The sequence below is a fragment of the Sinocyclocheilus grahami genome, unplaced genomic scaffold (assembly GCF_001515645.1).
Source record: "Sinocyclocheilus grahami isolate Dianchi unplaced genomic scaffold, SAMN03320097.WGS_v1.1 scaffold529.1, whole genome shotgun sequence".
Lineage (NCBI taxonomy): Eukaryota > Metazoa > Chordata > Actinopteri > Cypriniformes > Cyprinidae > Sinocyclocheilus > Sinocyclocheilus grahami.
Window position 1 is genome coordinate 705,628 of NW_015505708.1, and position 15,627 is coordinate 721,254.

A 15,627-nucleotide genomic window follows, 5' to 3' on the forward strand; every position below is an offset into this window, starting at 1 on the left:
GTTAGCTAATAAATGAACAACTCAATGTAGTAACCATATGTGCATATTTATTTACTTATTCATTCATTTATTTGCTGTTAGACATACTCTATGTAGTAACCAAGAACATTTATTTTACATTTTTTATTCTTTATTTTATTATTTTATTTTATGTATTATTTTATTTTATTCTTTAATTTATGACAGTTATTATAATTTAGCTATTAAAAGAACAACTCAATGTAGTAACCATATGTACATATTTATTTATTTATTCATTCATTTATTTGCTGTTAGACATACTCTATGTATTAACCAAGACAATGTATTTTTAATTTTAAATTCTTTATTATTTTATTTGATGTACTATTTTACTTTCTGTAGTACATTTTATTTTATGTCATTCAATAATTTATGGCAGTTATTACAATTTATGGTAGCTATTAGAATAATTTATGGTAGCTAATAATAAAGGACTCAATGTAGTAGCTATATGTACGTACTTATTTATTTATTTATTTACTCACTTACTTACTGTTAGAAATACTCTATGTAGTATCCAAGACATTTTATTTTAAATTTTAAATTATAAATTCTTTATTTTATTTTATGACAGTTATTATAATCTATGGTAGCTATTAAAATAATTACTCAATGTAGTAGCCATAATTATGTACATACATATTTATTTGTTTGTTTGTTTGGCATTAGAAATACTCTATGTACTAACCAAGAAATAAATGCTTTATTTGTATTATTTTTGATGGCAGTTTGATCCCGTGCCCTTCTCTCTCTCCCACTCCACTTCCTGTCAATACTTAACTGTCCTATCACAATTTTTTTACCCTTACCCTTTATAGCTAAAAACAAAGAACATACTGGTGTCCTCTACTCTTAAGGCTACTAAAATGAACCAAACATCATAGTGCATGATGATTACATTATAAGCCAGAGTTTACACAGAGATCAGATTCGTCACATGCAGGGGTCGAGCTGACCTGTGCGTCTACAGGACGTCTTTCCATGTATCTGGCGCAAGAGTATTAGACGTGGCTCAAACTCTGCAAATCCCCACATGATGCAGCAGCTGCAAACGTCTTGAACCTCTGGAAGTCACACTTCATTCTGAAGCTATAAGATCCCCACTTCTCTCCCTGTGTAACTGCCAGACACACTAGCTTCTGTACAATGGCACTCAACGGTGGGTAAAATGAGCCCAATTAGCACCACAGACTGCTGGAGAACAATGCACTGCTTTGTGAAACACTACATACCCAGTGTGTGTTTACAGAAGAAAGCCATGCAGTTTCGCAGAGAGTTATGTTTATTACCTTTGCCTGTGTTCTGACTTGTAAAAAGAGATTGTAAAACACTGCTGTATGAATCACCAGCACTGAGTGGGTCGTCTTCTCACAGATTATTATTAACGCAAATTTTTGTATGATGACCCCTTTTAAAGGATTACCCTAAAAAAAAAAATCTGTCATCATGTACTTTATTATGTATGTTTTTTTATTCTAAGTAGAAAAGAACTGAGATTTTTTTGACAAAAAAATTAAAAAACACCATAAAAGTCCGAAGTCATCATTTACTGATAATCTTGCCCTCCGCATTCGCACATATTCAAACTGGCACGTTGCATTATGGAATATAGTGCACAAGTCAAGGTATGGAAAATAGTGGCTAGGACATTCAGCAAAATATTTCCTTTTATGTTCCATGGGTTAAGAATGTCATATTATAGCTCAAACTAAAGCCATTAAAAAAATGTCATTACTTGAAATAAAAGAAACATATATAGACAAAACTAAAAACTGTCCAAATTTAAATTAAATATAAATAAACTATTTTAAATATTAATAAAACTATAACAACACCACATGAGAGTAAATGATGACAGAATGGTCACTAAACAAACCTTTTAAGAACATTATCACTGACGTTTCTGTGATAATGTTAACTGTGATCTGATGCTGATATATTTTTTCCTGAAGAAATGAATCCACTGGATTTCGTCCTCAAGGACTGAAACACCTTCTAATGTGTTTGCTTTCAGCGGTAATACATAAATGAGCTTACAGTGTGGTTCATACGGTGGTGGCGGATCTCCACACGGGATACACTCCATATCCTGGAATCCACTCAACTTCGTCTTTCTGTAAAATCTGAAAGAATAAAATGCATATTCATTTATTTGCAATAATACAATTATAAATAAGGCATTATTTCTTTTTTGGGTTTAGCAATCAAGTCAAAATTGTAATTAATAACATCATATAACAATTCATTATTCAAATAATATTGCATATTCAAAAGTTCGGGGTCAGTTTTTTAAAGGAGTTTTTTAAACGATTAATAGCGATTAATCGCATCCAAAATAAGTCTTTGTTTACATAATATACTATATGTGTGTGTGTACTGTGTATATTTATTATGTATATATAAATACACACAGATACATGTATATATTTCGAAAATATTTACATGTATGTATTTATATTCATATAATTTATATGATATATAAATATATTTAAAATATAAACATCATTTATTTTTCTTAAATATATACATGCATGTGTGTGTATTTATATACATAATAAATATACATAGTACACATACATATATTATGTAAACAAATACTTTTATTTGGGATGCGATTAATCGCGATTAATCATTTGACAGCACTAATTCAAACAGAAGATTATTTTAAATTGCAATAATATTTCATAAACATTGTTGTTTATACTGTCTGTTTGATCAAATAAATGCACCCTTGGTGACCATACGATACTTTTTTTCCCTAACCCCAAACTTTTAAACAATATTTGCTGAGAAAAACCACCAACTGAATATAATTCAAAGACATACCATTATTGTTGCAGGCGATTAAACAACTGGATAAACAAAACGTGGCTTTAGAAGTCAAATACAATTTAAAGTCTACAGTAATCCATTTTACTAGACTTTAGACTTAGGGGTGTTTACAAATGTGATTATTTTTTATTTGTTGGATTATGTACGCATGCATTCCATCTTGTTGCTTTTCAATTGAATTTCTCTGATAGCAGGAAAATCTCTCATCAGAAAATGTACATTGGGGCAAGAGTTATTTGACAGCATTAACTAATGAATCAGAGAAAACTATCCAATACAACATGAGAAATATCCCAGCATCAGTAAAAGCCCTAAGAACACATTTTTCTAAAATGATGCAGATGAACTTTGAAGGTAATGTGAAGAGTCGCCTTCAGCATGTCGTACTGTGCCAAAGCACTTAATTATGGGTAATCAAAAGTTATTAAGAAACTTATCTGGTGGGAGCAGGATGCTGCTGTGGGGAAACTAGTAACTCTTGCAGCGATAGCGAAAAGCAGGTCTTTAAAAAACTGACATGTTTTATCTTCTAGGGCATGTCTGGGCCTTGAGTTTATTTCCCTGACCTGGACTTTAAACTCAGAAATGTTCGGCTGCGCTTGTGGCTGGAGGACAAAAGTGCAGGTAACTGCACTTAAAAATAAAGGTTATTTTTTTGGCATTGATGAAGAACCTTAAACACCCATGGAATCTTTCAGCTCCACAAAAGGTTCTTTATAGTGGAAAAAAACATAAAAAAATAAAGTTCCAAAAGGAGTTTTTCACAGCAATGCCAAAGAATCTTTAATTGAGCAGTTCCTAAAAGAACTTATTTTTTTCTTTTCTTTGTGCACTCTAAAAAATGCAGGGTTAAATACAACCCAGTGCTGGGTAAAATAGGGACAAACCCAGCAATTGGGCTGTTTTGACCCAGCGGTTGGGTTAAATGTTTAACCCAACCTTCTGGGTAGTAACCCAATCGCTGGGTCAAAACAACCCAATTGCTGGGTTTGTCCCTATTTTACCCAGCACTGGGTTGTATTTAACCCAGCATTTTTAGAGTGTGTAAAGAACATTCTAATAATCTAAAGAAACTTTTTTAAACTATAAACAGAGCATGGGTAGATTACTTACAAATTGTAATCCGTTACTGATTCCAAATTACATGACAAAAATTGTAGTTAGTAATGTAAACCATTACATTACACATTTTAGGTGTTATAATCAGACTACTTTTCGAAAAATGCTGGGTTGTATTTAACCCAGCATTTTTCGAAAAGTAGTCTGATTATAACACCTAAAATGTGTAATGTAATGGTTTACATTACTAACTACAATTTTTGTCATGTAATTTGGAATCAGTAACGGATTACAATTTGTAAGTAATCTACCCATGCTCTGTTTATAGTTTAAAAAAGTTTCTTTAGATTATTAGAATGTTCTTTACACACTCTAAAAATGCTGGGTTAAATACAACCCAGCATTTTTCGAAAAGTAGTCTGATTATAACACCTAAAATGTGTAATGTAATGGTTTACATTACTAACTACAATTTTTGTCATGTAATTTGGAATCAGTAACGGATTACAATTTGTAAGTAATCTACCCATGCTCTGTTTATAGTTTAAAAAAGTTTCTTTAGATTATTAGAATGTTCTTTACACACTCTAAAAATGCTGGGTTAAATACAACCCAGTGCTGGGTAAAATAGGGACAAACCCAGCAATTGGGCTGTTTTGACCCAGCGGTTGGGTTAAATGTTTAACCCAACCTTCTGTAAATACACACAGATACATGTATATATTTCGAAAATATTTACATGTATGTATTTATATTCATATAATTTATATGATATATAAATATATTTAAAATATAAACATCATTTATTTTTCTTAAATATATACATGCATGTGTGTGTATTTATATCCATAATAAATATACATAGTACACATACATATATTATGTAAACAAATACTGTTATTTGGGATGCGATTAATCGCGATTAATCATTTGACAGCACTAATTCAAACAGAAGATTATTTTAAGTACATTAGCTGCAGTTTTTAAGTCGATAAACATTGTTGTTTATACTGTCTGTTTGATCAAATAAATGCACCCTTGGTGACCATACGATACTTTTTTTCCCTAACCCCAAACTTTTAAACAATATTTGCTGAGAAAAACCACCAACTAAATATAATTCAAAGACATACCATTATTGTTGCAGGCGATTAAACAACTGGATAAACAAAACTTGGCTTTAGAAGTCAAATACAATTTAAAGTCTACAGTAATCCATTTTACTAGACTTTAGACTTAGGGGTGTTTACAAATGTGATTCTTTTTTATTTGTTGGATTATGTACGCATGCATTCCATCTTGCTGCTTTTCAATTGAATTTCTCTGATAGCAGGAAAATCTCACATCAGAAAATGTACATTGGGGCAAGAGTTATTTGACAGCATTAACTAATGAATCAGAGAAAACTATCCAATACAACATGAGAAATATCCCAGCATCAGTAAAAGCCCTAAGAACACATTTTTCTAAAATGATGCAGATGAACTTTGAAGGTAATGTGAAGAGTCGCCTTCAGCATGTCGTACTGTGCCAAAGCACTTAATTATGGGTAATCAAAAGTTATTAAGAAACTTATCTGGTGGGAGCAGGATGCTGCTGTGGGGAAACTAGTAACTCTTGCAGCGATAGCGAAAAGCAGGTCTTTAAAAAACTGACATGTTTTATCTTCTAGGGCATGTCTGGGCCTTGAGTTTATTTCCCTGACCTGGACTTTAAACTCAGAAATGTTCGGCTGCGCTTGTGGCTGGAGGACAAAAGTGCAGGTAACTGCACTTAAAAATAAAGGTTATTTTTTTGGCATTGATGAAGAACCTTAAACACCCATGGAATCTTTCAGCTCCACAAAAGGTTCTTTATAGTGGAAAAAAACATAAAAAAATAAAGTTCCAAAAGGAGTTTTTCACAGCAATGCCAAAGAATCTTTAATTGAGCAGTTCCTAAAAGAACTTATTTTTTTCTTTTCTTTGTGCACTCTAAAAAATGCAGGGTTAAATACAACCCAGTGCTGGGTAAAATAGGGACAAACCCAGCAATTGGGTTGTTTTGACCCAGCGATTGGGTTACTACCCAGAAGGTTGGGTTAAACATTTAACCCAACCGCTGGGTCAAAACAGCCCAATTGCTGGGTTTGTCCCTATTTTACCCAGCACTGGGTTGTATTTAACCCAGCATTTTTAGAGTGTGTAAAGAACATTCTAATAATCTAAAGAAACTTTTTTAAACTATAAACAGAGCATGGGTAGATTACTTACAAATTGTAATCCGTTACTGATTCCAAATTACATGACAAAATTGTAGTTAGTAATGTAAACCATTACATTACACGTTTTAGGTGTTATAATCAGACTACTTTTCGAAAAATGCTGGGTTAAATACAACCCAGCGCTGGGTAAAATATGGACAAACCAAGCAACTGGGTTGTTTTGACCCAGCGATTGGGTTAAATGTTTAACCCAACCTTCTGGGTAGTAACCCAACCACTGGGTTTGTCTATATTTTACCCAGCGCTGGGTTGTATTTAACCCAGCATTTTTAGAGTGTGTAAAGAACATTCTAATAATCTAAAGAAACTTTTTTAAACTATAAACAGAGCATGGGTAGATTACTTACAAATTGTAATCCGTTACTGATTCCAAATTACATGACAAAAATTGTAGTTAGTAATGTAAACCATTACATTACACATTTTAGGTGTTATAATCAGACTACTTTTCGAAAAATGCTGGGTTAAATACAACCCAGCGCTGGGTAAAATATGGACAAACCAAGCAACTGGGTTGTTTTGACCCAGCGATTGGGTTACTACCCAGAAGATTTTTTAGAGTGTACTTACCAATCGCTGGGTCAAAACAACCCAGTTGCTTGGTTTGTCCATATTTTACCCAGCGCTGGGTTGTATTTAACCCAGCATTTTTTAGAGTGTACTTACTTACTTTTAGATACTAGTTACTTTCAGATTACTTTTGACCTATCTCGTTTTTCACATTGATTTAAATAGGATAATCTTGTACCATATTGATATAAAATACAAAGAGTATAAGAAAATATATTCCATTTGTTGTTATCAACAACATGACGTGCATTAAACATTATATTACGCAAAGGTACGAACTGAAGGGGTTTATGAGTTCAATAAAAAGCTAATAATGAATTAAATCATAACAATGTTAAATTAAAACAAATAATTTTCAAATGAATCAGAATAAAACACTTACTGAAAAAAAAATTCATATTTTATTTGTTTACCTGCATGTCATGTGACTATAACCAACGTCAGAGAACCATGAACCACATGCGAATGTGAAACTTCATTTTTAAAACTTCTATAAATTACTTCATAAAAAAATAATCTTGTACCATATTGATATAAAATACAAAGAGTATAAGAAAATATATTCCATTTGTTGTTATCAACAACATGACGTGCATTAAACATTATATTACGCAAAGGTACGAACTGAAGGGGTTTATGAGTTCAATAAAAAGCTAATAATGAATTAAATCATAACAATGTTAAATTAAAACAAATAATTTTCAAATGAATCAGAATAAAACACTTACTGAAAAAAAAATTCATATTTTATTTGTTTACCTGCATGTCATGTGACTATAACCAACGTCAGAGAACCATGAACCACATGCGAATGTGAAACTTCATTTTTAAAACTTCTATAAATTACTTCATAAAAAATGTACATATTAGGTGAAAGAGGATCAGATGACAAAAAAGTTGGTGAATTTGTGAATCTGTGCATTTGAATGTGTTTGAAATACAAACAAAAGTAATACATGGTAAAATAACTGACTGAGTTATAATTCAAATAAAAATGTATATGTTCATCAGTAGTTGATGCAATGTCGAAACAATTCTTAAACCTGAAATGATTTTTGTAAATGCAGTGGTCAAATGCTCTGTAGCCACATGACTAATGAATGAGTGAATGTCCACAAATCTGGAAGACATTCTGAGCATATATAAGCGGCATGCTATTTTAGAAAGGAAAATTTCAAAGATGAAAAAGAGGAATTAGGAGAATCAATAAATTTTGAATAAATTATTGCTATTGTGTAAATAATATTAATCCATAACAAAGTAACTGTAGTCGGATTATGAGTATTTTAATATGTAATTTAATCTAAATACAAGTACTTAATTTTTGTAATCTGATTACATAACCTAGATTACTTGTAATCAGTTACTGCTCAGCTCTGACTATAAAGAATCTTTTGTGGAATATAAAGATTCCGTGGATGTTGAAGGTTCTTCGTGGAACCATCAATGCCAATATACTGTCATGTGAAAAAGTTAGGACACCCTATTGAATTCCATGGTTTTCTGTATCAGGACATCATAAGCACAATATTTTTGTTAAATAAATAATGACACAGTGTGATATGTCATGTGTTGTTGTTCATCTGAGGTTTTATTTTCAACATTTTAAGACCTGCCAAGGACCAGATAATTTTCACTATGTTCTGATATGGAAAACCATGGAATTCAATAGGGTGTCCTAATTTTTTCACATGACTGTAGATCGTTTATTTTTAAGAGTGTAGATTTTTAAAATGTTCTTCACACTAAAAAAAAAAACAATGGAAAGAACTGCTCACTAACTGTAGACAAGAGTGTAGATTTTTAAAATGTTCTTCACACTAAAAAAAAAAACAATGGAAAGAACTGCTCACTAAAAGGTTTTTGGGGAACCCAAAATGCTTCTCCTACAGCATCGCTGTGAAAACCCCCTTTTGAACCTTTATTATATTCTCACTTAAGCTTGTGGTTTCTGAAAACGCCCATCATCCTTTATTCTATACAACTGACTCACCCGGGCAGGCAGTCTCCGCATACGGCATTGCTCGTGGTGGAGCAGTTCCCCTTCTGGAAGCGGTTGAGGAGGGAACAGTCCAGACAGGGCTTGCATTTCTGCAGGCTGCGGTCCTCTTTGAAGCGACTGGTTCTGCAGGGCACACACTGGGCATCCTCCCCATAGCCAAAGCCACATTCCTGCGAGGATTAACGGAAGATATCTCACTGCCGAGGAAGGGAAGGGCGAGGGAGAGCCGTGCTAAAGAAAAGCACCAATGTGGACTAACAAGAGGCCGAGATGAAATAATGATCACAGTGTGTGTGAGATCCCCCCGCTGAACAAAGGCCAAGCTTCTTTTCAGAGAGTCTATCTTACACAGGCAATAATCTCCCTGACTCTCACGGGATCAATGAACAGCCTTCTGCTCCGGGCCCCCGAAGGGCTCCGCATTTGAATCAGAAAGGCCCACGGGGACGCCCATTGTTGGTTTACTGGGAGTTTATTGCAGAGGCTTTGTCAGGCCTCTCTTCGGCTAAAGTGTGCGTGAGAGATATTGATATTGAGAGGTTTTGGTAAGCGTAACGCGGAAAGAGAAGAAATCTCTTAAGCTAAAAGATTTACTGAGATTGCAGATTTTACGTTTTAGTAACACAAAAGATTAAAGTTTGCATTTATAATGTTTGCACAATAAACTTTGCGTTCTCTGTTAGTCTCTAACCACAGAATCAGGAATGCACCCACATTTCAAAATTAAATGAAAATGATAACATTTAATTATAAAGTAAATCAAATTTTTGCCACTCAATTTTATATTTAATTTTATAATTTTACATCTTATAGATAAATTATACATTATGAATAAATCATAAATTCATTAAAAAATCTAGTATTTTTTTAAGTTAAATTAAATGCATTAAACTGACCAAAACTGACAGTAAAATGTTTTAAATATTACAAACAATTTAAATAAATGCATTTGAACTTTCTCTTTAACAAAAACGTTCACAGTTTCCACAAAAAAAAAAGCAGCTGTTTTCAACATTGATAATAACAATAATAAATGTTTCTCAAGCAGCAAAATAGCATCTTTGAATAATTTCTAATGGATCGTGTGACACTAATGACATAAAACATCACAGGAATAAATTCCATTTTTAAATATATTAAATATTAATATTACAAATAAAAAGTTGTTTTAAATTGTGACAAAATTTTGCAAAATTACTGTTTTACTGTAGTTTTGATCAAATAAATGCAGCCATGGTTAGTATAAAATACTTCTTTCAAAAACATTCTAAATCTTAGAACATTAAAGTGCACATATAATAGAAATTGAAGTATAAATGTGAGTGTGTGTGTGCGTGCATGCGTGTGTGCGTGCGTGTGTGTGTGTGTGGCTAATTGTAATTGTTAAAAATAGAAATGTGTAAAATGAAGTTGACTTAAAAGTGACAAAATCTATACAGTAGATGTCAGTTCCTCCAAATGACTTTAGGCCTCATGTTCTTTTAGGAAAATTTATTGAACAGGGTGAAACATGACCCAGACATGTTCTTGACAGGTTTCGTGAAATTCACCCCGAAAAGTGATCTGTGTTCATACGCAAATCCAAATCATGAAAGAAACCTGAAGAGAGGTCTCTATGTCTAGCTGTGGGGTCGAGAAGAATTCTCAGCGCTCTTGAATAAAACAAGACAACACCCTTTGCATTGTTCCCTAAATACAGGCCTATTTCATTCCAATACAAGATCGAAAACAGTGCAGTTTGGGTAATAATAAGAGGCAGATTGAACAGTACACATGCAACGTCTAAGCAAAACACGACAAAGAGACCACAGGGAAAGTATCTGAGCATAACTAAATGAGGATTATTACTAGTGGTCGACCGATATTTGGCATTTTTCAAATATCGGTATCGGCCGATTAGTTTTTCTGTTTGGCCGATGCGTTCGAGGCAGGACTTTTATTTTGACGCGCCTGAGCACACAGTGCTCACATTCTCCCTCTTGTTTGCCATCGTCGTTAACAATTCTGTCTAATATGGACAGAAGTCTGTCTAATAATCCGATAGAACTGTGAAACAAAGAAATTAAAATGTATACAAAAAGAATTATAACGATTGCTTTTATATTATTAGTAATAGAAAGGCAAACATTATAATACTTTCTCGTTTGCTGTCAGCATTCAGCAAATACACATTTACATAATTTAAACAAATCTTTGAATGGCTAATGAAAATTTAATTTCACAACCTTGCAAACGTAGTCGTATCCAGTTGTGAGATCTTGTGAAGTGTGCATGTGACCTGCATGATTGCGTGTTCTCTGCGTGAAATTCGGTCCGTGCAAATTGAATGCTTTAAACATTCGTGATTTCAAATTATGCTGCGCTTCATGCTTTTTCCCACTGTCATATTCATGTCATTTTCACTGTGTGCTGTATGTTAAATGAGTGTTACCTTGGCTTTATTTGAAAAAATATGATTTCCAATGCACACAAACTTCCCAGAATACTGAGTGCTCTGTTGGTTACAGTTTACTTCCTTTTTAATTATATTTTTATTAAATATTTATTTATTTGTGGAAAATACTTTGTCATCTAAAGTATAAGTATGTTTATTTTACAAATTTAGTTTTTAATCCATTTTCAAATTATTTCAAATTTCTTAAATATTAATTAAAATAAATACATTCATCGGCTTTATATCGGCCACCCTGCTTTCCAAGATATCGGCATCGGCTGTCAAAAAAACAATATTGGTCGACCACGAATTATTACAATAGAACAGAATACATCTTTATGTAAACACTAGTATTTTTTTTTTCAGGCTCCAGGATTTAAACTGAAATCTTAAGTGCCAGTTAATTAGCATTACTCAGAACAGCCTTTCCACCCACTCCAATAAACAATAGCAGTCTTTTCAAAACTCTACTGACAGTAATCAATCTGGAATACACTTGTTTGTTTTTAATCCTTTCCACATTGATATAATTCTTGGGAATCTTGCGGGGATCCATTCAGCTTTCACTGAGCCAGATTTCTCAAGTGAAGCAAAGCTTTATGGAATTCAAATAATGCCTTGTGCAACTATCCAACAGAATTCATCAATCAAGACATTTCTCAATGAAACCCACCAGCAATGTGACACTAAATCAAAACCCAGAGTTTCCAGTCTAGTTCTGACTAAAAGTTCTCATGTTCTCTCTTGATTCGTGTCAGCTAGAGGAAATTCGTGCAAAGATGAAAATTCTGTCATCATTTGCAAACTTCATTATGAGAGCGAATGCAGAATATCTGGAATCAACTGATGCAAATGAGTTTTGACACACAGGGTGCAGCAAGATTTCTGCTGAATGACTTAGAGTTTGTTTCTCACACAAAGCTATTGTATGGCATCAGACGACTAGGAACGTAGTGCACACAAGTCATCTTGATTGCTTTTAAGGTACTTTTATAGTCCTGTATTTCACAGTCTGGTTCAATGTACATTTTTCAAAAATCTCTTTTTGGGTTCCACAGAAAGAAAAAAAACTATTGTTTTAAAAGTGCAAATTTATTTTACACAAGTTTATTTTTATATGATCAAAACAATAAAAATATCGACAATTTAAAATAACCATTTTCTATTTTAGTATAAACTACCAGTCACAGGTTGTAAAATAATTAATACTGTAAAATAATATTATTACTATTATAACAATATAAAAATAAAATTATAATATAATAAAATATATTTTTTATTTATAAAAGTAATAATAATACTGTAAAATTGTAATATTGTAAAATATTGTTACAATTTAAAAAGTTTATATTTTAATATTTATTTTAAAATATATAATTAATTAAATATATAAATATATAATTAATTTATATATAAATGTGTAATTTATTCCAGTGATGGCAGAGCTGAATTTTTAACAGCCAACAGTCTTTAGAGTCACATGCTCAGTTATAATCAGCTATTATTGGTCCTCAATTATTACTGGTTATTATCAAAGTTGAAAATTTTATATTTTTGTGGAAATTATGATATACAGTGGGGCAAAAAAGTATTTAGTCAGCCACCAATTGTGCAAGTTCTCCCACTTAAAAAGATGAGAGAGGCCTGTAATTTTCATCATAGGTATACCTCAACTATGAGAGACAAAATGAGAAAAAAAATCCAGAAAATCACATTGTAGGATTTTTAAAGAATTAATTGGTAAATTCCTCGGTAAAATAAGTATTTGGTCACCTACAAACAAGAAAGATTTCTGGCTCTCACAGACCTGTAACTTCTTCTTTAAGAGCCTCCTCTGTCCTCCACTCGTTACCTGTATTAATGGCATCTGTTTGAACTCATTATCAGTATAAAAGACACCTGTCCACAACCTCAAACAGTCACACTCCAAACTCAAGTTCAACAGCATTTATTTGTAATATAAATCTTTTGTAGCATTATAAATGTCCTTACTGTGACTTTTGGGTAAGTTCATGTGTCCTTAGAATAAAAGTTTTTTTTTATTTTTTTTTTTTATTTACTGCAAATTTTTGAATCGTACAGTATTGTGGTTTCCACAAAAATACTAAGCAGCACAACTGTTTTCAATATGGATAATAAGAAATGTTTCTTGAGCACCAAATCTAAATGACATCACATAAATAATATATAACAGTTATTGTAAATTATAATAATAATATGACAATTTTAACTGTAATTTTGATCAAATAAATGCAGCCTTGGTTAGCATAAAACACTTCTTTCAAAAACACTAAAAAGTTAACTTTTTTTAAAAGAAAAAAATTAATGAGTGCCCCTTGAAGACTTCTTGACATCTTAGAAATCCGACCTAAGATGCTTCTTCAACTTTATAAACAACACGATCTGTAACCGTGATCCATTAAACAAACACATCTCCTCAAACAATCCCGTTCCCACCAGTCGCATTCCAGCAGAGGAGCGTCATGTGGAGAAAAGTGAGAGGACCTTTGTGGTTTGATATCACCCTGTACTATTGTTTTTTTCCCAGCTGCCCCTTCCCAAGTCAGGTCACTCTTACCCACCTGCATTTCCACCACACTGAGCTGGATTAGAGAAGAGGCTCAAATATCATTAACGTGGAGATCGGCTTCAAACAGGGGCCTTCATTCAACACCGCGATCCAGTTTCCCAGCTTGGGCACACATGGATTACTGGCCTGCGTGAGAGAGCCAGTGACAAGAGCTCTCCACAAAGTCTGGCCCGGGGATCAGACGGGGTTCAGCCACTGTTAGAGAAGACCGATTTGGCTCTCTCAACACAGGCCCTCCAAAGACTACATATAGGCTGCCTGAACAGAACGACAGCTGTTGTTGCCTCGCCGCAGCCCATAAAAGACCTTCCTCTCCAGCAGGGCAAGAAGGATCAGGGGGACGGTGAATAAAAGAGGTATGGTCACTACGTTTGAAGGCATGATGCCATTCCCGGAGAGCTAATAAACAACAGAGTGAAGGGGGGAAGAGAAATCTAAGGAGCTCTGTAACCCCCTGTGGTTTGTCTGTTGGAGTGTGCTGCTGGGATCTTCCAGCGTTTAGAAATTCAAACAGATAGCTGGACCTGAGATAAAAGCTATTCAGGCTCGCGAATACAGCTAAGAATGCGTTTGCGTGTCAGAGCTGTGGCTTAGTAGTTTTCACTGTGAGCTGTGGTGCTAATATAGGCAGTACGAGTTTGAATCTGGCTTGCAACATTTCATTATCCAAACTGGACATCAGATATAAGCCAATGAGGATTAAGGCTCCCGAATATGGCTCTGAAAGTGTATATGTGTCAGAGCTGTGGCTTAGTAGTTTTCACTGTGAGCTGTGGTGCTAATGTAGGCAGTATGAGTTCGAATCTGGCTCACAACTCTTCCTGATTCTGTTTCCCCCAACATTTTCTGTCCTTTCCCGTGTTAAATTCCGTGTCATTACAATTGAGTTACATTTAAAAGTCTTACAAAATTAATTAATGAAATAAATCATTATTGCAAAGCATTTTCGGTTTCGGTTTTCGACCAAGCACATCCAGAATTCTCGGTTTCGGCCCAGAATTTTCATTTCGGTGCATCCCTACCATTTACTGTAACTACATACAGAGCACTGTGTTTGCAACCGCATGCTCCTTTAAAGGATTACACACACACACACCAGTATGCAGAGACATTTAAGAGGGTTTATTCTCCAAATAACTTTAAATTCATGTTGCTGAAAAATGTGTTAATAAATGTTATGTGTATGGACTCTTGTTTTTGTTCCACGTTAGCTTCCTGCCTCTTACAAAAGCCACAAAGCCTTCCAAGAAGACAGTAAATGCTTATGTCATGCCTGAGCTGTAGTTAGGCTGAAACTTGAAAGTTAAGTTGTACAATGTTTAGGTTTTATTTTTTATTTTTTTTTATTACTATTATTCTGATTTATGTCTTAGTTTTTGGTTGTACTATGTTTAACTTTTTTAAAGTAATTTGAAATTGATTTTTATATTTTTATATATTTGTATTTGCATTTTTAAAGTAATATGGCAATTAAATGCATTAAATGGGTTTAGCTTTCACAGTTATTAATATATGAAATTTCAGGAATACAAAATTTTCATTTTTTCTAAAAAGGAAACAAATTACTTGTTCATTTTAAGAGACTTGTCTTATTTTCTCTTGTATATTTCATATTGCTCTTTAATAAAGACAAAGTTCTTCGTTAGGCTGAAACTTGAAAGTTAAGTTGTACAATGTTTAGGTTTTATTTAAAAAAAAAATGTTATTACTATTATTCTGATTTATGTCTTAGTTTTTGGTTGTACTATGTTTAACTTTTTTAAAGTAATTTGAAATTGATTTTTATATTTTTATATATTTGTATTTGCATTTTTAAAGTAATATGGCAATTAAATGCATTAAATGGGTTTAGCTTT

General features: G+C 33.1%; 1 protein-coding gene across 1 annotated transcript in view; it reads right to left on the reverse strand.

Annotated features, from left to right (window-relative positions):
* The window catches only part of LOC107555279 (tumor necrosis factor receptor superfamily member 19-like), a 45,359-nt gene that overhangs the window by 21,501 nt on the left and 8,231 nt on the right, over positions 1-15,627 (reverse strand). Inside the window, exons 4-5 of the mRNA XM_016238033.1 lie at positions 8,739-8,917; positions 2,059-2,144 (exon numbers count right to left, since the gene is read on the reverse strand). Coding sequence (XP_016093519.1) covers positions 2,059-2,144; positions 8,739-8,917 — 265 coding nt within the window. The remainder of the gene's footprint in view (positions 1-2,058; positions 2,145-8,738; positions 8,918-15,627) is intronic.